This window comes from Ursus maritimus, unplaced genomic scaffold (assembly GCF_017311325.1).
Source record: "Ursus maritimus isolate PB19 unplaced genomic scaffold, ASM1731132v1 scaffold_21, whole genome shotgun sequence".
NCBI lineage: Eukaryota > Metazoa > Chordata > Mammalia > Carnivora > Ursidae > Ursus > Ursus maritimus.
Window position 1 is genome coordinate 56,532,368 of NW_024424564.1, and position 25,571 is coordinate 56,557,938.

The 25,571-nt window shown below is 57.2% G+C and overlaps 2 protein-coding genes across 2 annotated transcripts in view; both read right to left on the bottom strand.

Moving 5' to 3' along the window:
• Positions 1–3,224, bottom strand: part of TTLL8 (tubulin tyrosine ligase like 8) — a 30,607-nt gene extending 27,383 nt beyond the window's left edge. The window contains exon 1 of the mRNA XM_040637748.1: positions 3,100–3,224. Within this exon, the coding sequence (XP_040493682.1) occupies positions 3,100–3,166 (67 nt within the window). The 5' untranslated portion in view covers positions 3,167–3,224. The remainder of the gene's footprint in view (positions 1–3,099) is intronic.
• Positions 3,225–4,894: 1,670 nt separating this feature from the next.
• Positions 4,895–25,338, bottom strand: MLC1 (modulator of VRAC current 1). Its single transcript, XM_008702869.2, has 11 exons — positions 25,043–25,338; positions 23,655–23,744; positions 22,543–22,596; positions 21,835–21,936; positions 16,013–16,111; positions 15,539–15,610; positions 14,594–14,710; positions 12,282–12,338; positions 11,574–11,696; positions 7,985–8,137; positions 4,895–6,888 (listed from the first exon to the last, which is right to left on the bottom strand). Exons 1-11 carry the CDS (start codon positions 25,220–25,222, stop codon positions 6,814–6,816), a joined length of 1,122 nt encoding a protein of 373 aa, XP_008701091.1. The 5' UTR covers positions 25,223–25,338; the 3' UTR covers positions 4,895–6,813.
• Between the last annotated feature and the right edge of the window lie 233 nt (positions 25,339–25,571).

The following is a 25,571-nucleotide window of genomic DNA, read 5'->3' on the forward strand; positions in this document are numbered from 1 at the left end:
GCTCCTCTGCTATGAGCCTGCTTCTTCCTCTCCCACTCCCCCTGCTTGTGTTCCCTCTCTCGCTGGCTTTCTCTATCTCTGTCAAATAAATAAATAAAATCTTTTAAAAAAATGATATATCAAAGCATTACAATGCAGCTAAAAAGTGATTAGAGGGAAATTTATAAATTTAAATTCATATATTAGAAAACAACTTGAAAGCTATCTAAGCTACCATGCCAAGAGGCTAGCAAGAGAACAATTAAACAAAAAGAAAGTAAAAGACAAAAAATAATAAAGAGCAGAATTCAATTAAATAAAAAACAAATGTGCCATAGGGAAATAACAAACCAAAAGTTGGATCATTGAAACATTTTTTTTTAAATTGATAAACCTAAACAGAGCAAGAAAAATGAGAAAACACAAATCGCCAATATCAAGAATGAAAAAGGGGACATCATTGTTGATTGTACAGATACTAAAATGATAAGACATTATGAACCTCCACATGCCTATAATGTGACAGTTCATAGGAAATTAACATCTTCCTTGAAAAATACAGCTTTATCAAAACTGACATAAAACAGAAAACCCAGGTAGGCTTACTTTTGGTAAAGAAATTAACTCCATAATTAAAAAGCTTCCCACAATGAAAACTCCAGGTCTAGATGGCATCACAGATCAATCTTTCCAAACATTAAGGGGGGGAAATATCTTATATAAGCCCTTTCATTGAATAGGGAAATACGGGCACCTGGGTGACTCAGTCATTAAGCGTCTGCCTTCAGCCTAGGGCATGATCCCAGGGTCTTGGGATCCAGCCCTGCATCAGGCTCCCTGCTCTGCTGGGAGCCTGCTTCTTCCTCTCCCACTCCCCCTGCTTGTGTTCCCTCTCTCGCTGCTGTCTCTCTCTCTGTCAAATAAATAAATAAATAAAATCTTTAAAAAAATTGAATAGGGAAATAGGAAACACTTTCAATTCTTTCTATGTGGTTATAAGTTTAATACCAAAACCTAATAAGGACATTATAATAAAAGAATAGTACATCCAATCTCATTCATAAAAATAGACATAAAAATCCTAAGCTTTGTAAATCAGATCCAGTGTGTAAAACAATACAACATGACCATGTGAAGTTTATTCCAGGAATACAAAGTTGGTTTAATATTTGAAAATCCATCAACATAATCTACCACATTAACAGACTAAATGATGAAAATATATACTATCTCTCAATAGATGCAGAAGACAGCACATGATAAAATGTAATAACTATTCATTAAAAAATTCTCAGTAAACCATGAATAAAAGGGAACTTGCTTTAAAGCTTATAGCAACATCATACTTCATGGTGAAATACTGAGCACGTTCCCCCTCAGTTGGGAACAAAAAAAGATGCCCACTATATCACTTCTATTCAACATTATACTGAAAGTACTAGCCAATGCAATAATGCAGGAAAAGGAAAGAAAAGGTATAAAAACTGAAAAGATTTGCAGATAATGATTGTTTATGTAAGAAATAAAAATGAATCTACTAGCTATTAGAATTAGTTAGCAAAGTCACCAAATGCCAAGTCAGTACAATGAAATTAATTATATTTCTATATACTGGGAATAATTAGAAAGTGAAACTCAACCATGTCATCTCTAAAAAACATCAAATATCTAGGAGTAAATCTAACAAAAGAGGTCTTCCATATCTGTACCCTGAAAAGTACAAAACACTGTTGACAAGAATCAAAGATCTAAATGTTCCTGGGTTGAAAGACTCAATACTGATAAAATATTAAGTTTCACCCAAATTAATTTATAGATTCAGTGTAACCAAAATTTAAAGCCCAGCAGAATTGTGTGTGTGTGTTAAATTAACAATTTGATTCTAAAATTTATATGGTAATGCAAAAGTCTAAGAAAACCTGAAGAAATCTTGAAGGACAAAGTTGGAAGACTTACACTACAAAATATTAAGACTTATTATAAAGCTACTAGAATTGAAACAGGGTAGTATGGATTCAGGACAGGCAGAAAAATCAATAAAACAGAATGGAAAACAAAAAATAGGCCTAGCCCTGATTTTCCACAAAAGTGACATTGCAGGACCCACCTGGGTCAATTAGATATTCACATGGGGGAAGAGTGAGCATTTGCCCATCGACCCCTATCTCACGCCATATAAAATAGTCAATCTCTGCGAATTGTGGAGGTAAATGTGAAATGTTACATTATAAAGTTTCTAAAAGAAAACATAGGATACTGTTTTCTGGACAATGGGGTGGATATAGATTTCCTAGTAAGACTCGGAAAGGACTAGCTATAGAAGAAAAGATTGACAAACGTCTTTACAACTAAGCAGTTGATTTTCTAAAGGGATCATTAAAGGGGCTGAAAACACCAGCCACGGACCAGAAGGTATTTTAACGCAACTAACTGACAAAGAACTGGCATGCATCCAGAAGAGACAAAGAATTCCTACCACTCAATAAGGAAAAACCCACAACCCAGTTTAATAATGGCCAAAAGACTGGACCGGATACTCCACAAAGCGCCCCAGAAGGGAGAGGAAAATGGAAACCACAGTGAGGCGCCACTCACACCCACCCGATGCCCAGAATGAGTAGGACGATGCCCACTGTTGGCCGGGACGTGGGGCAGCTGGGACTCTTACCCCCCGCGGTTAACAGAGACGAACAGGAGCCTACCCTGGACCCAGCGAGCTCGCTCTTAGGTATTTACCAACGAGAATGAGCGCACTGGCAGAAAGGCGAGCGCACGGATTTACTCAGATCGGGGAAAGGGCTGGCCGTGACGTGCCCGGGACAGCGCCTTAACCCGAGCATCTGACTTCCCGCCGCTTTCCCAAGTTGAGCTCTGAAGTCGACAAGCTTGGAGGGCAGAAAGGTGGAGGGCTGGGGGCTGGAGGGGGCGGGGGCGTCCGGAGAAGGGCGGTCCGAGCGCAAGCTCCGCGGCTAGGGTCCCCGACCGCCCCGGCGGGCCCTCACGCCCCTGGACGTCCTGAGTCAACCCTGGGCCCTGCGCTCCGCGTCCGAGCCGCTCGCCCCCACCCGGTTCGCGCCTTGAACCGCGGGCGGCCAGAAGGTGGGAGAGAACGACACTGACTGTTCTCTTCTCTCGGGTCTCCTTCCAGTGAAGCGGACGAGAGCCTCTTCCTTTCTCCCGGCTCCATTCCGGCCTCCGGCAGCTCGCCCTTCCTCGCGCCGGCTCGCGCCCCTGCAAGGAGAGGGGGCTTCGGCGAGGAGTCTCGGCCGGAGGGCATCCCTGCGGGGCGGGGCAGGTCGGTGCCGGGGCTCTGAAGCCAGGTTGAGGGGAGGGCAGGTGTAGGGTCGGGGCAGGTCTGGGGGGAGAAGGGCAAATCTAGGTTTGTAGGGGTAGGTCTGGGCTTCCGGGGACGGGGTGGACAAGGCTGGAGCGCCAAGGGGGGTGGGAGGGCGGGCGGGGGGTGGGACTCAGGTCTGGGCTCCCGAGGGCAGCGTGGAGAGGTGAAGGGGTGGACGGGTCCAGGGTGGGGCGGAAGGCCCGGCGTTCCACGGAAGAGAAGTTCTGGGGTTCTGAGGGGGGCGTCTAGAATCCTGGGGGCGGGGGTCTGGAGTCCCGGGACGGAGGAGGGCGCGTCAGGGATCCCGAGGACTCAAGCGGGGCGAGGCACAGGGGTCCTGTCTGGCATCCGCAGGGGCACAGGTCCGGGATTCCGAGGGGAGGGGGCCAGTGCTCACCCGGGACCGGCCCCGTGGCGCGCGCCGCGCCCCCGCCTCCGGCCGCGCCGCCGGGCGTCCCGCGGTTGCCCGGGGCAACGGGCCGGGGCTGCGCCGCGCATTGTGCAGGCCGGGCCCGCAGGGTGCGCGGCGTGCGGGGCCTGGGGTCGCGGCGGCGCCGCGCAGGGCGTGGGCTGCGCGGGCGCGAGGGCGGCGGGGCGCCGGGTGCGGCTGCGGCGGAGCCGGCGGGGAAGGCGGCGCGCGTGGGGCGCGGGTCCCCGCGGGCCGCGGTCAGTGGCGTTAGCGCTGGGCCCGGGGCCCGGGCTGCAGTCAGAGGCTTGGGGGCGGGGGCCGGGGCGCTGGGCCATGGTGTCCTCGGGAAGGAGTGGGCGCGCCGCCCCCGCCCGGGGTCACGCGGCCCCGCCAGGCGCAGGGCTGTTGGGGGTCACACAGACCCACCCTGGCAGTCAGAGGTCCCCAAGTCATAAAGAGCCCAGAGTCACAACCGGCCCCCGACCCCACCCCAGGCCTCCCTCCGACCCTCACTCCCGGTTCCCCCCCCCCCCCAGGCCGGGCTGGGGGAGCAGAGACGGAGAGCGCAGTCCCTGGGGTGGCGATGCCGGGCGGGGGACTGCGCACTGGGTGTCCTCTCGTGGGCCGTGGGCAATCAAGGCGAGTGGGGCAGCTTTCCCGTCCCGCGGAGGAACCCGAGGTGGCCTTGGTGTCTGCAGGGTCATTCATGGGGGCCTGTGCCGCCGCCCCGCGAGTTCCAGGTGCACCCAGGGTCCCACGACAGCCAAAGTCCCCCAGCCCTTTGCGTCCTTCTTCCTCCCTGCCTCTTTGTGGAGGGAGGGGTGAGTAGGAAAGACACACCCATCCTATTAATGCCTTTGCTCCTAGCAGATTTTGGAAACCTATTATCTTTATTTGGTTTTAAATCTTTATTTTGCACTTAACTTCCCAAGATAACCCAAAAGTGAGGCTCTGCTCTCACTCTGCATTAGCTGTGGGCAGTGGGGGTGGGCAGTTCCCCTGGGCGGGGAGGGGCCTTTGTGCCCCTCTCCAGACTTCACTAGCAAGGACAGGTGCTCACTGTCCCCACCTTCTCATGGCCTCACACACATCACAAAATAAAGGATGGCCCTCACCTCCACCAGCCCTCCTATGCTTTACCTCTCTCTTTTTTTTTTTTTTTTCAGAACCTGGGCAAAGAGATCCCTGAGAGACCCCAAAATAAAAGAGGCCACATTTACATATTAGCATTTATTGTTCAGGAAACACTAAACTACACCAGACAAAAATGAAAATGGACAGAATTACAAATTGTTAAAACCCCATTTGCCTGGATTTCTCAAGCTCTCTCTGAAATAAAGTACAAGCCAGTGTTAAGCCCCCAGGCGTCTAATTCCCACGCTAAGACTCAGACTTTCTGAACACCCAGCACAATGTCAGGATGGTCTGTGCTGCTTCTGTGGCTCCCATCCCAGGCTCCTGAGCAGATCCCCCAGCCTCCTGGCCTGGAGGCCGCAGCAAGGGGAGGGGACCTGGACTGTGGCCGGGCCGGGGTGGGGGGGCTGCGTGCATGTGTGCGTGCAGGACAGCCATCACTGCCATTCAGAGGACAGTCCACTCGCCCGTGTTTCACCCGCTTTCCTCCTGTTTGAAAGTGACCCAGCTCATCGTGAATGCTGGTGAACACCGGCCCCCAGTCACTTGTGCTCCCAAACGAGATACCAGGGAGGATCCTGGACTCCACCGCCCTTGTCCACACCCAGCCAGCCCCAGACAGTCCTCACTCACAAGCTACCATGAAGTACCCCCGCTCAGGAGGAGGAGCAAACACGAACACCCCCCCGCCGAGCAGAGCGCTGTCTCGCTCCTTCTACAGTAAGAAGGTAAGAAGCCGTGGGCAGCCTTGTGAGGGAAAGCATGGGCCCCAAGACAGCTCCCGGAACACTTTCGGAGGTGCTCCCAGCTCCCGGGGGTTTATCAGCACCCATGTCAACGGGGAAGAGCTAAGCGTGCTTCCAGAAATTCCAGGTACACTCGGGACGAGGAGGAGGCACACAAACTAATGTGGGGACATGATTTTAACTGAAGCAAATATTGTTCTCACACCCACACGGTCTCTGCTGTCGGGCAGGGGGGCAGTGACAGATGGAGGAAACCCCCAGCCTGGGCCCAACCTCAGGTGAGTGAGGTTAAGAAATGGACTGGGCTGGAGGAGACCGCACGGAGAGGACCCCGTGAGGGTTCCAGGGCCATCTGTCTGGTATTTTGAGCATGGTAATGGGAGTGGAGCCAGAACCCGTGACAGGAGGGAGGGGACCCACCACACCCACATCACCAAGGCCAGTGAGACTGGGAAATGGGGCCCAGGTTTTCAAAGCCTTGGACATGGCCCCACCCCAAAGAATACTGGGCCGCGGCAGCGGCTAGGGTCACGCTTAGTGTTGATGTTGACAAAGGGCTCAGGAGCTGGAAAGCACCTGGCGCAAATGCAGACCTCCACTGCCGATTTGGGTCTCTGCACAGCAGGCGTGACATAGGCACGAGCGCCATGGAGCAGGCAGGGTCCTTCTGGAAGGACCGGGTCACACAGAGGGACAGCTGTGGGTGTGGGGCTGCCCTGTGCCCACGGCCCTGGGCACGAGGGGCCCCCGGCTCGTGAGACATGAGGGGAGCATGCCGCTTTGCTCTCTTGTCGGAAACAGTGCTGGCGGGCTGGGCTCTGGTCCAGGCACATCTCGAAGACAAACCCTGAAGTCCATAAGACCCACGTGGGGCTGTGCACAGCGCATACACTTATCTGTTCAACAACAACGGGCCAGGGAAGACGGCCAGGCGCCGGAGGAGCACACGGGCTCTGGCCACATATCCGAGCCTGCGTTATCAGCCCTGGCAGGCCTCACAAGGTGGCGCCCCGAGGGCCAGGACCCGACAGACTGATAAGCACAAAATAGTCCACACTGCCTACCTGAGAATTATACTACTCTAAGACATGAAAACTCCAGCTTGCAGCCCGACCTGGACGGAGGTGAAAGGCAAGTTAGACAGCGGTAGCTAGCGGACAGCGAGCCAGGTGGGGCCCTGCTCCCGCCTCGGCCTCCCTGCCCCGCGCTCACTGGGCCATCTGCACCACGACAGCCCTCCATGCTTTCTCCTTGTCGAACTCCTTCAGGGGGCTTCTGGGCACCTGTGGCCAAACAGGCAGAGTGTTATTTTTCCTGGGCCCCCCACGCGGCACCAGGCAGGTGGGAAAGCTGCTAACTTGAGAGCTTTTCTCAGCCTGAGACAGCACGGGAAACAGCCCCAGACCTGGGAGGGGACACAGACACCCCTGCTGCTCCACGTCCCACGTCACCTGCAGGAACACAGCCTGGGCAGGGGTGGGCTCTGGGGCGGGAGGCCGCCATGAGCGTCTGCCTGACAGCCGAGGAGACAAGCATCTGCATACAGTAGGTGCTCAATAACTACTCCCTGACAGGGCAAGGACAGACACCACAGTGCAGGAATAAATGGGGCAAGTGAGGGCCTCCAAGCTCTTCCTGGGGGCAGGGGACCGGCACCCCCACAGAGAAGGGGCGTGACATCCAGGGAAAGAGAACGCTTGAGGCTGAGGTCACCAGACAGGAACAGGGAGGCCAGCGGCCAGGCCCCTGAGCCTCTGGAACCTGGTGGGAGCTCTCATTCACCAGACTCTGCCCATCCGTGTCCCACCCAGAACCAGTGGGTCTCACAACGCCGTCCTGTGGGAGACCACCGTTCACCGGAAAAAACAAGGAGAGGACAGCGTCCGCAGATGTCAGCGAAGGGAAGTGCAGGACAGGATGGAGAAGGCCGGGGTTGCTGAGCAGGGCGGACAGCAGGAGCACAGACACGCTCACACAAAGGCCCTGGAGGACCCTGCAGCACCAGGGCCTCCCAGTCCACAGTGTAAACACCTCTGGGGGGGCAGCTGGTGGGCAGCACACTGACCCCCAGCCTTCCAGCTATGGGGGGGGGGGACAGAGTATTGTCCAGGTGGCCTTGAGCCTGGCAGAGGGGCTGGCATGACTCTCTGGAGCCTGCCGGCCAGAGGTCACTGCTGCCAACCCGTAGGGGCTGGGTGGCACCCACAAGGGCGGCCAGGGAAGGAACTTCTGTGACCTATGTGGACCCTGAGCAACTTCCTGTCCACGTGTGTATGAGTAGAACTGAAGGCATTCAGGCCACGGTATCTTTCCAGGAATGGATCTGTGTGTAGGGCCACCCCACGAGCACCGGTGGTCCCCGTGCCCGAGGCCACTCACCTCCCCTGCGGGGCGCTCCTGCTGGCCGGTGGGTGCGGCATCCCAGGACGCGCCCAGCTTGAAGCTCACGCACTGGATGACGGTGCCCGTGTTGAGGCCGGCCTGCAGGAGCAGCTCCAGCATGAGCAGCAGCAGCAGCACGTCGTAGGATTGCTGGCGAGAAACAGGGAGGTGAGCGGCACGCCCGCCCGGGCTTCTCAGCCACTGCGTGGGGAAGGCCGCTCTCTCCAGCCAAGGGAGGCGCTGTGGGCCGCACTGGGCCCGGGGAGCCCTCCGGGAGGGAGTACTCGGGTGAGCTGGTGTGACTGGATGAACGGGTACGTGCACTTCTGCGCTAGGCTTTCTGTCTCATGACTGGGAGTCGAGGAAGTCGATTCTGCCCTAGGTTCTCTTCTCCTGGGTTTGACAGATAACATAAATACGGCCCACAGGCAGTTAAGCCCTGGAGTAGCGCCGGGGCTCACCGCCAAGTCTCCCATGCCCCGAAACAACCACCAACAGAGCCACGTGTGGCGACACAGAGGGAGTCCACGTGGGGTGAAGCCGTCTGCTCTGGGGTCCCTGGGCAGCGGCACACAGACGCCATCAACGGATTCTCCCGGAGTTGAGCCTGGCGGTGGCTGGAAGGAAGAGGTCTGAGGACCGTCCATCAGCGGTGATGGGAGGCGGGGGGAGCCTTGGCAAGCAAAGCGTCCCAGGGAGCCCCCAGCCCTCCCAGCCACAGGTGACCTTTGGCAGAGACGCAAAGCAACCAGATGTTAGCACAAACCCCAGCTCCGTACCGTGTCCCTGTGGAAACACCTCTCCTCAAGCTAATGTATAAATTTAACCACAAGCCCAGTTTTTAAAAAAGAAGGTGCTTTCTGGAGCCAGGCAATTTGATTCTAAAACGCACACAGAAAGACAAACACGCAACAAAAGAGAGGTAACCCTGAGGAGCAGTGGTCAGTAGTCAGGCAAGTAGCTGGCCAGATGGTGAGGCCGATCGCCAAACTTCCATGACGGGAACAGGGTGGCACCAGACAGACATGTGAGACCGTCAGGCGCAGAAATGGGCCCCGACAGGGACAGAAGCTCAGCTGTGATCAGGGCGGAGAAGGGGGCGTTCCAGCCAATGGTGTCTGAAGCCGTCCAGAGGAAAGGTCCAGGGTAAAGTCCCGCCGGACACAAGCACTAGCCTTTCTCATTGCAATGGAAAATCCAGAAGTGCTGAAAGAAGATACTGACAAACTTAACTATATGAAACAAACAAACAAAAACCATAGCTGCCACGTGGAGACCCCCGTCCGGACCCTGTGCTGCAGGGCACTGGTCTCCCAGATACTGGCCAAGCTCAAAGCCCCTGGAAAGTAGGCAAGCGATAAGCCGAGTCCACCGGGAAGGACACGCCAGCACCACGAGGCACAGTCCAAGGGCCCCCAGCACTCGTGTCCAGAGAGACGCCCACGGCAGCACACCGGGCTTGTCGCCTCGCCCGTGGACAGGCCTCTGTGCCGGGCTGCGGAGAAGGCCAGTGCTGGGAGGGACCTCCTGTGAGGGGGACTCGCCACCTTCTAACGAAACTACAGATGTGTCCCCCCTCCGACCCCGCAGTCCCGAGCTAACCGTCCTAACGACGCACCGGCCAGACTCGGAACCCCCTGTGCGCTGAGGAGCTGTTCCTGACAGCAGGTAGCTGGGAACAGCCTGTCTCTGCCCCGGGACCCAGCTGGGGCCTACGTGACAGTAGCGTGTGCTCGTGTGAAGGACATGGGAGAGCTCCCCCCGGGAACTGAGAAACAGGACAGAGAAGATGAAATCTGAGCACGTATCAGACCCACAGTAGCACCATGCCCAGAAAGGGGGTTGCTTCGTCACAGACCTGTCACCTCCTAAGCGGGTACAAGGAGGACGTGCACTTTCCCCGCAGGGGTGCTGCCGGGGGGACGCACTGGAGGGCTTGGGAACACCTTACATGTGCTATACAAGAGTAACTATGTTCAGTGTTATCAGGAATCAAGAGTTTTGGGTAAGAGAAAAGGGATACGAGTATAAAATAACACAAGTTAAAAAAAACCCAAGTACATAGATTTTGAATTGGAAATACAAACTCAGGATCTTTAAAATCTACATTCCTCAGCTCTGTCCAAGGAAGAGGCTTAGAAGCTATGACAACCCCCGCGTGAATGAGGGCACACAGCCCCCAGATCCTGACTTCTGTGCACGGTCCCCTCTGAAGAGGCCTGGGCACGTCCAGGTGGCGGCAGGACGAGGTGCTTGCAAGCCGGGGGCCGGCAGCTGCTCCCTCCGGCCATGGCTGGGCCAGCTCGGGCACCGGAGAAAAATGGCTGCAGCACCGTAAAATAATGAAATCCCTGAGTCCTCGGTGGTGCTCAGGAGGAAAGGGCACCACCCGTCACACCGCATGCCAGCTCACTGGGGACGGGGGCACGAGAGCTGGGCATCCGCCACTTTCCTCCCTCCTCAGTGTAAAACAACAGCTCAGGCAAGGCCAGCAGCCAGGGCCACGCCCACGCAAGATGCCGGACGGGGCATCTGCAGGTGCCCAGCTCACACCGCGGTCATGGTTAGTTCTTTCCTGCAAGAACCCCACCCCACCCCCGGCCAGAGCACTCCGGCAGCCGCTGCCAAACCAGGTGGGAGGTGACAGCACATGCTGACCGCACTCCCACCGCATCACAGGAAGCAGATCCACAGGTGGGACCCTCTCCCAGACACTTGACCTGGACTCCAGAACGTCAGTGTCACGGGGGAAGAGGCGGGGACTGTGCTGAATTGAGACTCGAGGGCAAGTTGTGGCCCTCGGCCCGGCCCTGCTCAGAAAGCTTCAGCTGCGAGGCACACTCTTGGCACGGCCCACGCACACTGCCTGAAGGCGACACGGCGTGGGGCTGTGTGTCGGGAGCAGCCCCCTTGGAAATGCCAAAGTATTTATGGTGAAGGCTCCCGTTGTCTGACAGCCGACACTCCCTTTCAGATGCTCCCGAGAAATGACACGCATGCGTGGGTGCTCCCAACCGTCGGTGTAAACACACGTGTATACACAACATGTAAACTGCTGGGGAATCTTGGTGTTTACTGCAGGATTCTTCCCGTTTTTCTGTATATTTGAAATTTCCCATCATAAACATCTGGAAGCAAGGCATCTAAGCAGTAAGCCTAGTGCGTGTGTCTGTGCCCGCGCACAGACTCTGGAGAAGTCCTAGTACAGGCATGTCCATGTGCGCAAAGGCCCTCAGTTCTCCTCCAACTCACCTATAACCCAACGCGATTCCAACAAGGTCGTCACACGCCTAGAGCAGTAGCGGATTCTACAGAGAGGCTGGAAGCAAGAAGGGCTAGGAAGCCCCAAGAGCGCCATGAAGAAGGGGTGTCCAGGCCGGCTGTGGGGCCACCGAGACCAGGCAGAATGGCCCAAACTTAGAAAAAGAGGCAGCCTGTGCGGAGCAGGGCTGGGGCGGCCCGGGCATCAGAGCCGGCGCACAGACACCTGGCCGTCACACGAGGGAGCAGCTCCGGTCCCCGTCCCGGGAGACGCCTCACACGCAGCCCCAGGGGCCGCAACGCCACGTCTGCCCAGAACTCCTACCTTGATGGCGGGTGGGTAATCTCTGAAGATCTCCAGGACCCTCATGATGCTGAACGACAGGTACCCAGAGGCGGTGAACAGCAGCGGGGACGCGAGGCTGCAGATGGCAATCAGCACCTCCACCTGACGGGAAGCAGGTGCGAGCACGGCTCAGCCAGCGCACCGGGGCCGGGGAGCCGCGGCCTGCACGGAGCGGGTCGGCATCTGCCTCCAGGCTCTGCCTGAAGCTCCCGCGAGGCCCTGCGCTGAGTCTCCAGTGAACTCCAAGCGCGGCTTGTGTCACGCGAGTCCCCCAACCTCTGTACAACTACCCACGTTGTTGGGAGAGTGACGCGCATGCAGATGGCCTCTCCCGGCTGCCCTCGCCCCGCGCCCGTCGGACAACGATGCCCGGGAGGTCTGGGCCTCACGCGGGTGCTGCAAAGGACGAGCGCGGGGTGTTGGGGCCCGAATTTAGCAGCTGTCCCTGTGAGACAGTGGACCACCTGACAGGACGCCAGGAGGCGGGCTGAGGCTGGCGGGCCGGCGTCCTCCTGCCTTTGCAGAGACCCAGCCCTCTCTCCTGACCACTTGTTTCCACAGTCTGCCCTCGGAGCCGCACGGCGCTCACCAGGCCTGCCCTGCTCAGCCCCACAGCCCAGTTCTGAGAGCCCGTCATGTGGCGGCCCAAGAAGGGGGCGGGGCACCTGGGGACAGGGCCACGCTTACCAGACACTTGCTGGGACACTCGGCTGTGACGTGACTGGCAATGGCGCTCGGAAAGCACTAGGAGGAAAGAAACACGGCTTCAGAGGGGGTGGCTGAGGTCAGCTCCTGATGTGCTCTCCTGTTTCCAGGGGCGCATCCCTGGGTAGGGTGGGGCCGGGACGGGTCAGGGGGAGCGGGGTGGCTTCTCCGAGGCTGTGGAGAAGCTGAAGCCGCCCTAGGAGAGCCCGCATGCCCCAGAATCGCTCCGTGGGTGAGAGGGAGGCGTTCTCGGGGACCACCCTCAACCAGCTCCCCAGCGGGAATTCCACGCAGGTGCACGGCGCTGCCTGTGTCCAGATGCTCCCGACGCCCAGTCACGTCCCGTCCCAGGTGTTCTCTGTTCCCGGCTTGGGACACAAACAGGACCCTGCTTTGCATTTATAAGCCTCCTTGACCAGAGACCCTCGTCCTCCGTCGACAGACGCAGGCGTCTCTGAAGAGCGCAGCAGCTGGCCTCGGCTGGGTCGACTCGGGGAGCCCCAGGACCCCCACCACGCTGACTCTCCCCCACTGCACAGGCACCCCTGCCCCTTGTAATTGACACACATCTGCTTCGTCTTGCTCGAAGGGACTGATTTACTCTCACGCCGTGCCGGTCACGCAATCCCGGCAGAGGGAAGCACGGCAGGAGGACAAATCCTCCCCGAGGGGCCCAGTACCGGGCCCGCTGAGCCCGCTGAGTCCGCTGAGTCCGCTGAGCCCGTGGCCCCAAATGTGTCCAAGCTCCAGTTACCCAGCTACACGCCCACACAGGAAAGGAAGCGACCATGGCCTGGGTAGGAATGGCTCGGACCCCTGGACCCTGGGACGGTGTCTGCACTGGTGTAGGGCTCTGGCTTGAGGGTGAGCGGGACACAGGCAGGCTCTGCAGCGGGAGGACTGAGAGCGGAGCAGCTCTCTGAAAGCGCTGCTGTGGCCACGAAAGGGGATCCACAGGGTGTGGGCTTGGCTGCAGAGGTGGGAGGGCCGGGCCAGCGGGTCGGCTTCCTCTAAGGAGCGTGGCGGCGAAGGTATTCTGACAAGGCTCTCTGGCTGGAGGCAGAGGGGGGACTGTGGTGTGGAGCAGCCAGTTAGGAAGAGACTCTGTGGCCCCAACAAGCCAACAGCAGGGATCAGGTTTGCTGGGTGGTTCCTCCAGCCCCAGGCCCTGGACGGGCAGGGAAGTGGCCCGTGGCGGTGGGCTGTTCACACACACACACACACACACACAGCCGGCCCAGGGACACTGCAGGGACAGGCTCTCAGCCAGGCCCTGAGCCCTGGAACCCTGCCTGGTCTATGACCTTGGCCTCTCCCACTGTCCCCAGACCACTCCTCCCCACCAGGAAAAACCCCACCCCTGTATCCCTTCCTCTCCACGCCCTCCTGTCCCCCCGGCCACCCACCAGTTCTTCCACCACTGGGGAGTGAAGGGGGGGCAACTGCAGAGAGACGGCCCAGGGAGGCTGGTCTGGGGGCAACAGCCACATCCTCTGAGCGCGTGGTCACCGAGCAGGTCAATGGGGCTGCTCAGGAGAGTCTCTTCTCACCACCAGCGTGAGGGGAGTGTTAGGTCTCTGTGCTCAATGACTCGAGGATGTGCTCCGTCACCTCCGAGGTTACTCACACAGCCGCGCTCGCGGCCCGGGGCACCCACCGAGGCACGTTCTCTTCTATGCAAGCCCCACCTGTGCACCGGCAGCCAGCGGCCTGGCTCCGTCCACGTCCTCCCCGCCTGCTCTCTCTCCCCAGGCTCCAGTCCTTGGGGAGCACCTTGGCCGTCACTCCCAGGGCTCGGTGAGGTTGGGCACGAGTGCCCGCGGTGTCACTCTGAGCCCTGGGACGCAGCCAGAGTCCAGCCCCGGCATCCAGAGGAGAGCCAGTCCCCGCCTTCCTGCAGCTGAACGTGCAAGCTGTCGGGGCAGCATCAGGAAGCAGAGCACGCGGACAAGGCCAGGGGTGCTCACTGTATCCTGTCCACTCACACAGGGTGGCTCTGGACAGCAAGGTGGGACAAACCAGCCCCTCCCGCAGGCGTCCCAGGGACGCTGCTGAGCAGCCCTGGGGTGACCACGCCCGGGATCGCAGGGCCTGTCCCATGACTGTGGGACTTTGGGTGTGCGGGGTCGATCTTCACTGCTCCCCACAGCGGCGAGGAGCCCACACCGGCCAAGGCTGCCTGTGGCCGCGAATGGGAGACGCTGGGCATTTCACTTCAACCCTGAGCAACGTCCACTTCTGCGAGCAACGTCAGACTTGGTCACGAGACCACGAGGCCACCAGGGTGTACTCACGGCCACTAAGATCCAAAAGAACGTCACTGAGAGGTGTGGCCCCGAGACAGCGCCGTCCACATTCAGAGCGATGACCCCGCCCAGGACAGCAGAGACGCCGGCAATCACCTCGATGACCTGGGGGCAGAGCACGCAGGCGGGTCACCCAGGGAAAGCGTCTCACGTGCGGCCGGCAGGCAGGGGCGTGAAGAGACAGTTCTAAGAGCTCAGGGCAAAGGAGCCTGCATGTTGAAATGCTGAGCACAACCTCTAAGAGCACATGGAGAAATGCATGGTTTCCAGCTCAAAATTAGTGGGCAAAGGAAAAAAGCATAAGGAACGACGACGCTCCCACCAATTCAAAGGCAGAAGGCAAAGCAGCTAGGAAACAGAGAGGTGGCAAAACTCAGTATAAACGTGGCAGTGCAGTGACGTGGGCCATGCGTGAGGGACTACGTCCATGAGGCCACGGAGAGGACTGCAGTCCCAGGCTGCTGACAGAAGCACCCCCAAACACAAGCGGAGCTGAGCGTCGGGGCGGAAAGACAGAGCCCGCGGGGCCAACCGAGAGAGCGCCGTGCAGCTGAACCCGTCCACACAGACTTGATGGCCAAAGCCGGCAGCAAAGGCAGAGTCGCTAAGTGATGAGAGAAGGAAACTTGCCCGTGTCTAGCGACACAAACACCAAAAGCCCCAGCAAAAAGCTGCAGAGCCGTGAACAGAAACGATAAACACCGTGCTCAGAGCAGAAGGGTTATCAGAACAGGCGGAAAGCACACAAGTCTGGAAACACAAGGAACCTGAGGGCGGCCCCGTCACCTACCCTTCCAACAGGGACCCTTCTGAGAGGAAGAGTGGTGAATTTAAGGACTCCCCGGAACAGCAGGGGTCATTCAGGACTCTGTGTCACCGCAGACCTACCCCACGCAAAGTAAAATATCAGGCAGAAAGGAAAGTCGATCTTACTGAATAGGATTTCAGGACCCGGGCAGGAAACGCCACTTCATACAGGATGCTGGTGCTTTCCGACACGGGACCCTGGAAGGAAGCAACACGTCTGGCCTGGTGACTTCGCAGGTGCTTCGGGGGTGCACCCCAGGGGAGCCACCCCCCACTCTCGGCACCGGCTGGCCGTGCTCTGAGCTCAGATGTTCTCCCTGCCTGTGGAAATGGGATTAATTCCTGCAATCCTGGTTTTCAAGGTGACACTTGCAGCAGACTCGGTCTCTCCATGCAAACACTGGGGCACTGGTACTGGACCAGAGTCACATAATGGGGAGGTCATGTGGCCTCTTCCACTTTGCCTCCCTGAGGCCATGAGCCTCGTGACTCCCTGGAGACGTGGGGCTGCATGGGGCACCCTGGGGCAGCCTACCCTCCCGCGGACCCCCGCTCTGGGCTGCCTGCTGTGTGCCCCGCGCAGCCCAGGCCTGGACCCACCTTCTGCTTACAATAAGCCTCGCTCGACCTTGCTGAGATGATCACCGTGGCCGCCATGAAAAGCTCCAACAGAAGGAGCAGAATCAGATTAAAATTTATCTGCAAAAGAGAACACATATGTCCATAAAACTGGATCTCTTCACTTTCATTCTGTAAACGTAGACGATCCCACGGACAGGTTTGGAAGTCTGTTCAAAGCTCCGAGCCGCCTTTCAGGTCCAGGGCCAGATGCTAGGCACCGGGCCACACGCCACCTCTCACTCTGACTCTCTCTCTCTTCAAACCATTCTTAGCTCAAACGCTGGATTTGGCCAGTGAGCTCTAGTCTGCCAACCCCTGATCCAACGCTTCCTTAGTAGTTTGCCCCTCCTGGGTGTTTAAAGATACGAAAACTTAGGTTCATATCAAAACCTGCGAGCCTTTACACAGCTCTATGCTTAATTGCCAAAAACTGAAGAGACCAGGGCCTTGGGGGGTGACAGAACTGTTCCATATCTTGACTGTGTTGGCAATTACAGGAACCTATCCCTCTGTTAATAATCACAGCATAAAATGTTAAAAAAAAAAAAAAGTTAATTTAACTGTAGGATATGCAAACCAGCTCACCCAGACCCCGACCCACTGCCCCACCACCCCCTCTGTGGGGCTCCCACCCTCGGGGCCTCCCTCACTTGCTCCCACCACCCAGGGCAGGTGCCCGACAACCAGGGGAGCCCCAGAGCCCATGGACGGTGTTCACGCAGGCCAGTCCTAAGCCCGTTCACCTACCTTGTCCGTTCCTTTCCGCGGAAACCACAGGAAGGGCGCCTGCCCTCGTCCCCCTCCCCAGCCCCACCTCCTGGTGCTTCCCCCAGTGGCCCCCAGCCTGGGTGCAGCGGCGTGCTCCCTCCTCTTGCGGGCTGTCAGCGATAAGCTATCTGGCGGCTGTCTCCCGGTCGCGGGCCTCACCAGAACTGAGTGGTAATAAAACCTACATTTAAAATCAAATGATGGGGCGCCTGGGTGGCGCAGTCATTAAGCGTCTGCCTTTGGCTCAGGGCGTGATCCCGGCGATCTGGGATCGAGCCCCACTTCAGGCTCTTCTGCTATGAGCCTGCTTCTTCCTCTCCCACTCCCCCTGCTTGTGTTCCCTCTCTCGCTGCCTGTCTCTATCTCTGTCAAATAAATAAATAAAATCTTTAAAAAAAAAAAATAAATAAATAAAATCAAATGAAATTAATATGTTTGATCTACAGAACCCTACACGGAAACTAAAACAGAGAACGTTTGTTCTTTTACAGTGTTTGGTGGAATGCTAACAAAAACTGACCATCTGTTGGGCCACAAAATAAGCCTTGGTAAATCCCAAGAGTGTGCACTACAGACTGCGCGTTCCGACCCTAACAATAACACAGAAGATAGCAGCAAATGAAAGACTTTAAAAAATAATCTCATAGGTTTGTTTCATCAGGGTCCTGGCAAGAAACGCAGGGGCAGCCACGAGCAGGCAGTGGAGGAAGGTTAACCAGAGGAGCCGGGACCTCGGGAGCCCTACCAGGCTGGCAGCGACCCGAGGCCCCGGGGAGGGAGGGAGGGGCCGTGAGACAGGACCCAGCCCCCAACCCACCACAGCCCGGAGGGCTCAGAGCCGGAGAATGGACACACTAAGCACTCTCTAATGTCCCATCTCCATCTCACGCAGGCACACGTGCCGCCTTCCCAGCGCAGACAGACAGGGAGGCTGTGCGCGGGAAGTGGGTCTGGAGGGGCAGGAAGGGAGATGTGCAAACACCTAGAGACAAACAAGGATGAAACACTACGTGTCGAATCCGGGGCGCAGCTAAGCCGGAGCTCAGAGCCGGCGCGGACACACCTGGATGAGCAGGGCTGCCAGCTCCCCACGGATACAGCGCACCGACCCCCCCCCACCCCCCGCCAGCCAACCCAGAAGCAGCCTGGAGACACGGGAAGCAGGGGAATGACGGCCACCGGGAAAGAGAGAACAGCAACCACCAACCCACCAAGGCAAGAGCTGGTTGATAAGGTTGACAAGATCGATAAGGTAGATACAGTGAAGACGCGAATGAAATTCTGGAAGGAAAAGGAGAAATTACAGAGAGCACACATAAAATAGTAAGCAATATTACAAGCTACTGCATGCTAATAATTTTGAAAAACTGCATGATATGGAGAAATTTTTGATAGAAAGGAAAAAAACAAACTTTGGCAAGAGGAAACAGAACTTGGATACTAATTAACGACGTCCTCCCTCGGCAACAGGTCTGGGTGGAGACAACCTTACAGCCACGTTCCACCCCACCTTCAGGAAGTTCGCTCTATCCCGTCGTTCCTAAACTCGGAAGAGATCAGTGCTGCCTGGTTTACTTTCTGGGCCAGCATAAGAGGGACGCGTAGGCCCTTCTCACAGGTGACGCAGAAATCCTAAACACGGTACCAGCTAGTCACCCCGTCACGGTATCTACAATGACACCGCTGTCATCTGGGCAGGTGTATTCCAGGAAAGACAGGCTCAACACCAGAAAAATCTACCCACCCAATAAACTAAGTGAGGAAAGATCATCTTACACATGCAGAAACACTGTTCAACTTCAACACCTATTTGTACTTTCAAAATGAAATTCTCATGGTAAACCAGCACATGAAGAGAACATTACTAACTTGGCGAAAGTTACGCATCAAAAATACAACAGAGACTCTTTGGCTGCAACTCATGTGGGGTCAGGAAGAAGACAGAGATGCCCCACTGTTTCCCGCCGTGCTGGAGACCCACCACAGCTACACGGAAAGAAAGAGCCAGCAGGCGGGAGGACTGGAGGGGATGCTTGCGGATGACGTGCTCATGTGCACAGCCCACAAAAACCGTGAAGAATGAGAGCTCAGGAAAGTTTCCAGACACGAAGTCAACTGACAAAATACCCTTTTTATTTAAACACTGGTACAGTTTGAACATTCACCTAAGTGAATATTCAGCAGCGAGGGGCAATCTCCTGGTTGATTACATGGGACACTGTTGCTCAGGGAAGCTGGGGAAGGCACCCCGGACTCTCCTACTATTTGTCCAAATTATTTTAAGTCTTAAAATATTTCGAAATAAAAAAAAATCTAATCAATCCCCGTTTCTGTACTCCAATAATCCATTTGAAAACATCTTTTAAAAAATAAGACACCCTACTAGCAACAAAATCTGTTAATGATGTAGGGATTACTTGACCAAGAATACACAGCACGTTGGGGCCCTAAGAGAGGACACAGAAGATGATCTGAATACGTGGAGAGACCACATAGGCTCTTAGGCCACGCACGTGGTGTGGCCCAGGAACAGACAGGACAGGCCGCAAGTCGTGGACACAACGATTTACAGAGGGGCCGAGGGCGCAACCAGGCAGCTGTGGGGGCAGGGAGCTCAGCTCAGGAGGGAGCAGCAGAGAAGCAGGTGCTCAGGGGCGTCAGGGATGAGACAAGGGGAAGGGAAGTAACAAGCAGCTGCCCCCGGGGTCCCCCTGGGACACAGCAGAACGTTGGAGATGCCAAACGCAGGGAAGCCTGTGGGGTCGGAGAAGCCTGAGCAGGCCGGGAGGGCGAGAACCGGGTGCAGGCAGAGTGCAGTCCCTGGTGTAGGAGACCCTGCGGAAATGCGTCCACGTGGGCCCGCTCACGGCAGCGGGCGCCGGACTGAGCCACCTGGATCCGCCCCTGAAGAATGCTGGGGAGACCGAGGCCCCCACTGTGGACACGCGCACTCACAGGGAGCTGACAGGGGACGGGGGAACGGACGAGCTCTCCCGCATACACCACGTGGGGATGTCAAGATGGGCTTGCCCCAGGGAGGAGGCGTGTGGGAGCCCTGGAGTCATGTCGCAACGTGGCTTTCTATTCCCGCGTGTGTGCACCCGTGTGTGCGTGTGTGTGCGCACGCACGAACATCCCCAGACATGGTGGCTCAGGCGTTAGAGCCTCGTGTCCTTGGTGCCACGAACAGCACTTTCAACATGCTGTGGCTCAACCTTCACGCGCCGGGAACCCCCGAGGGCCTGGTTACCCATGTATTCCTGTGCCATGGCCTGAGTGGGGTGGAGACTGGAGTTCCAGGTCCAGGAGAGGTGGCGCTGCAGCCACGGGCCACGCTCAAGGAGAAGGCTGGGTGGAGTGGGGCTCTCTGCCTTCACTCACCCGTTCTGTGTGTTTGGGGGCACTGTCCTAGGCAGTGGACCCCTGAGCATCCGTGTAGGGTTGGGGCTTTTGGCACCGTATCCAGGGCTGCCGGAGCCATAGTTTCCAGCTCAGCGCACACGTGTCTCCCCGGGGTGTGCAGACGCCAGACTGTTTCCAAAGGGTGTGAGAATCGCCCCGGATGGGAGTGGGGCACCTTCTGTCTTCCGTGGCTTCTGCCCACGTGATGCTGGAAATGGCATCTCCCTGTGGCTTCCACTGACCTCTGACCACGGTGAGCCTGAGAGTGCCTCCAGCTGCCCGGGGCATTGTGCTTTCCTCCTCGGTGAGTGCTGAGGCAGCCTCCTGGTGCCCCGAACCTTCTCCTGTGGATCTGCGGGGGAGCTCCCCACATACCCTGGGAGGGTCCCCCTTACAGTGTGAGCTCCTGCGTCTGCCCTGACCAGCGTGTTCCAAGGCCAGGGCTGTGGTCTGCACATGTGGGGTTGCTCCGAGCTGCACCAGGCGGCGGGAGCTCCCCTGCCTTCTTGGGACGGCTGTTTAAGAATTCCTGGTTGTGGGGCACCTGGGTGGCACAGCGGTTAAGCGCCTGCCTTCGGCTCAGGGCGTGATCCCGGCGTTATGGGATCGAGCCCCACATCAGGCTCTTCTGCTTCCTCTTCCACTCCCCCTCCTTGTGTTCCCTCTCTCACTGGCTGTCTCTATCTCTGTCGAATAAATAAATAAAATCTTAAAAAAAAAAAAAGAATTCCTGGTTGTGGGGTGAGTCCCCAGATGTTGTTGAGGGGGCTGCCATCCCTGGCCCTGGGTCACTATACGTGCTGGGTCCTGCCACCATCGAGAGGCGCCCCCACAGGAACCTGGCAGGACTGATCTAATGAAGACGCCCTAGTTCTCAGTAAGACTTTATGATTCTCTACAAATCAGCCTCACAAACCTCCTGATTGATTCCCAGGAACGTCACATTTATCTCTGTAAAATGATTTCTGTATGTAAATCACTTTCCCAAAGCGTTCTGTTGCTGGCGCAATTGTTGTAACTGATTTTCACGCCCAGCAACCTTGCTACCCGGGCTGAATGTAGGTCAGGTCAGCAGGAATCCCCTCGTTGGCAGATACAGAGACAGGAGTGTCCCTTGCCTCAGGGGCCTGGCCGACACTTCCTCGGGGCCACCCCATCCTCTTCCTGACCTTGAAGAAAGGGAGTTCAACATTTCCCGTAAAAGAAGGCTTTTTCGTTTGTGTTCTGAGGTCTCTGAGGAGCCCTCTTCCGTAGGACACTCTTCTCTTCTGGCACCACTGCCTAAACGGGAAGGTCCCGCTGTTCTGAGCGGTGCACAAAGTAGCACTGCACCTTCCCATCAACAGCCTCACGGGTGTGATGAAATAGGTTATAAAAGAGACGCTCGCCATGTCATCAACAAAGCCATCCAGTGGAATCAACGCAACAATCAAGCAAAGACCACTCTCAAAAACATAAATAAAATGCTCAAAACTTGCCGGACTCCAGAGCTAGGATGCGCGTGCACCGTGTGACCACCGCGCTTTCCCAGCCCGGCGGCAGCACCCTTTCAGGCCCAGACTCAGCGGGACCACAGCCCCCGTGCGGCGCCTGCGGCAGCAGGAGGCCCCACGGCCCCACCCGGGACTCACGTCTATTGCTGAGGGGTTCACGACCAGTTTGCACCCAAACCAGATTAAGCACGTCGTGGTGATGGCGAACGTGGACACGAACAGGATCTGAAAGTTGGGGATCTAGAAAACAAGACGGGGGTCACTGTTTTTTGCATAACTAAAAAAAGGTATCGTTGATCCAAATTCCAAGTCATTAATTAAAAATCCCAAGAATATGACACATAAGAATGAGCCGGGGCGGGGGGGGCACCTGGGTGGCTCAGTCAGTGTATGACTCTCAGACTTCGGCTCAGGTCAGGATCTCAGGGTCATGGGATGAGCTCCACCCTTAGTGGGACTCAGCTTGAGAACCGATCCTCTGCCCCTCCCACCACATGCTCACGCTCTCTTTCCCCTAAAATAAATCAACCTTCAAAAAAAACCCAACTAGCCAGGGAGGATGGCCTGCAGCCCCTCGAGGTGGGGGGAGGGCACAGGAAGCCCTTGTGGGGGGCAGAGGGGCTGCCAGCAGTGGAGGCAGAAACACGCACACACACACGCACAAACACACATGTGCGCACACACACGCGTGCACGCGCACACACGGGTGGGTGCCCGTCAGCCCCGCAGGTGGACAGCGCCCGCTTCCCCAGCCCACGGGCCGGCGCATCCCGCCCTCGGAGGCTCCCCCAGAGCCGGGAGCCGCACTGCGGCAGCGACACCTGCAGAGGCCGCATGGAGACTCACCGCACTGATGTTTCTCCGTGAAACCGCGAAGCTCACGATTGCTGAGGGAAGGCACTGAAAAGAAACCAGAGCTCCGTGAGCCAGCGGCAAGTCGCCTGGCGTCCCTGCCTGCAGTGCCTACGCTCCCGGAAGGACCCACCACCTGTCGGCCACACGAGGGCCGCCCGTCTACAGGCACGGGGTGCTGCCAGCGGTGGAAGGTCTCACGCCTTTCAGAATGATTTGTTCTGGAAAAAGTTTAATTTTTGTGAAGAGATGAAAGGGACAGATAATGAAAGCTGTTCTCGCTGAATGCACTCAGAAGCCGGACTGTCACCTCTACCGACTGCACGAGAGTTAGTCTTAGCTTCAGAATTACCCCAAAAGGGAAGCGCATCCCTGTGTGGAGAAGTGGAAATGTTCAGGAGTCCCAGAGCCCCGAGGAGGTTCTTGTCAGAGACCCCGCAGTTGATCCCCACAGAAGTGGGGGCCGAGGAAGAGGGCAAGTGTGCGGTGTCAGGGCAGTGGGGAGGTGGAGGCAAGGGCACCAGCCTGGGTGTCGTGGTCCATGCCACATGTCGCCCCTCAGGGCACCAGGGCCCTCACAGACGCCACGAGCCACGGGGACAGAGCCTACAAGGGTGGAGGGGGACTGGTGGGAGCATGTGGCTTGTCTCCCCAGCCTGTCACTTCTGAGGGTGACGGGCACCACCAAGGGTTTTGCTGAAATGTCCAGCCTAGGTCAGTGCTGCCTGGGAGCGTCTGGGCCAGACGTCACTGCGACCCCCAAGAAAGGTCACTCCAGTGGTGACAAAGGGCCACCTAGAAGGCTCCAGAGAGAACGGCAGGGGATGGGTCAAATTCTTTGAAGGAGTTTTGTCCTAAGAGAGCAGAGACCAGGCACCCTTCCAGCTCACAGGCCAGCCTGAAGCGGCACGCGGCTGCTAGAAACCCAAATGCCATTTCCCACCTGGGAATCTGCAGTGTGACACTCGGACATGCATCACATCCTCCTCGAAACTAAGGTCAGAAGGGGAGCAAGTGACAGCAACGGACAAGTCTCAGAGCAAAGAACTCGAACGCACTACCTCAAATCTCGGTATTGAAAGGTGCGACCGAGGAGCGATGCTTACCGACCCTGCAGCACATCGTAAGTAATCCATTTCAGAGGGAAACACGTTTCCCAGATAGAGCGAAAACCCCGAAGTCACAAGCAGACAGCTCTGCAAAACAGCAGCACAGTTCAGGTGACAACACGGGCATGCTGGAACATCACGCAGCTCAACGACGAGTTCTCTGACTACAACCGTCTGCATGATGCCAACGTGGACGCCTAGATCCCGCCATACCTGACTCCCCCCTGAAGAACGGCCACAGCCCACTCTCCCCCACAGGGTGGGACTGAGGGTCTGGCGCTTCTCCCCAGAACACATCCTCACCCCAACCTGTACAATTTCAGGACCTTAGCATCCCCACCCTCAGGGCCAGTCTCAGAGGCTGGGAAACAACTCTGTCCCGTGTTCTCTGCAAAGCTAATCCAAGTGGACGGCCAGGAAATGACCGCTCGGTCAGGGGCTGCAGGGCCAAGGGCTTCCCAGCTGTGAGGGGCACCCAGGCCTCACGTCAGGCCTGAGAGATGGAAACACTACCAAGGGTGAGGCTCTGGTTCTGGGCCAGGGGTCGTGCCTGCCCCACTGTGATGGGAGCACGGGGGTCCAGGGGCCTGGGGAACAAGGGAGACCACGATACGCACCTACATGAGGTGGGGATGAGCAAGGTTACGCGCCTTGGCCACAGGTGGCAGTGGGCAGTGCGCAGAATCCAGGGCCCCGGGAGCGGGGAGGAGGGGCTTCCTCTGCACCCCAGCGGATGGGGGCGTCCAGTCTCAGGGGAAGGGTGGCCTGGGGAAGCCCAATGTAGGGGGAGGTCCCTGCCTGGACCCTAACTCTCAGCCCAGGCCACACCGAGTCCTGGGGTCCGGCCCGAAGAGAGGTGTGTCCCGTGGCCCAGCCCCAGGCAAAGCTGCTGTCGGCTGAAATGACTCCTTCAGTGGTCAGGGGCCCACCCAAGCATGTCTGAAGGGAAACGTCCCCGACCGCAGACCTGAATTCTGCTGGCCCTGTCCCTCCAGCCCCCGGGGTTTCCTTTTGCTCCAGCCCCTGGCTTCCTGCCTCGGAAACCCTGACCCACTCCCCAGTCTGCCAGAGGCCTGCACTCAGAGCACAGCCCCTCCTCCCATCTGTGCAGGGCAACCCCTGATCCCCCAGGGCACAACACACGAGCCTGCAGAGGGGCAGCAGGGGTCCTGGGCTGTCCCAAGCCTGGTGGAACACGGAGAAGCCACAGCCCCGAGGCCAGCAGCGCTTCCGTGGTAGATGTTCATGAACTGAATCCAGAGCGCCCACGAGGCTCCCCAGAAGCAGAAGCGGCCCCAGGGCCTCACTCTCCCAGGGCCGCATGCACTCCCAGGGGACGCTCGAGGTGGATGATGCCTCCCTGGTCCTGGCGAGGAGCTACTCACCCCCATCAACACGGAGAGGACCCACGTCTTGTGACTGAAGCACGGGGGCAGCCTCGTGGCCAGCTGGAGGTCATTGGGCTTGGTGTCGGGGGTGTAGCTCCCGGTGTCCGGCCGTCCCCGCTCCAGGGCAGGCATCCGGTCGTAGCCGAGCTCCTCCCTGCACTGCTCATCCCGCGTCATGGTACTTGGGCCGCACACACTGGCATCAGAGGCCACAGGACAGCGGCACTTGTGGCTCTGGGGTCCCCTCGGCTGCCACGTACGCACCGGCAACAAAACTGTCTTTGGGACCACTCTGAAACGAGTCTAGTTAAAGGAAGTTGTTTTCAGCAAAAGAAATATCATCCATACCAAAATGCTGTGAATCTGAAGAAAACAAGAAGCACGTAATTCCACTCCCAGCACAACAGTGCCTTGGTGACGCGGGACCCCCCAGCACCCACACCCGCACCTGTACCCCCGACAGCCGCCTCATTACCAGTCACACACGGTGCTCGAATCAAAGCACACTAAGCCGCCCACGGTGGGA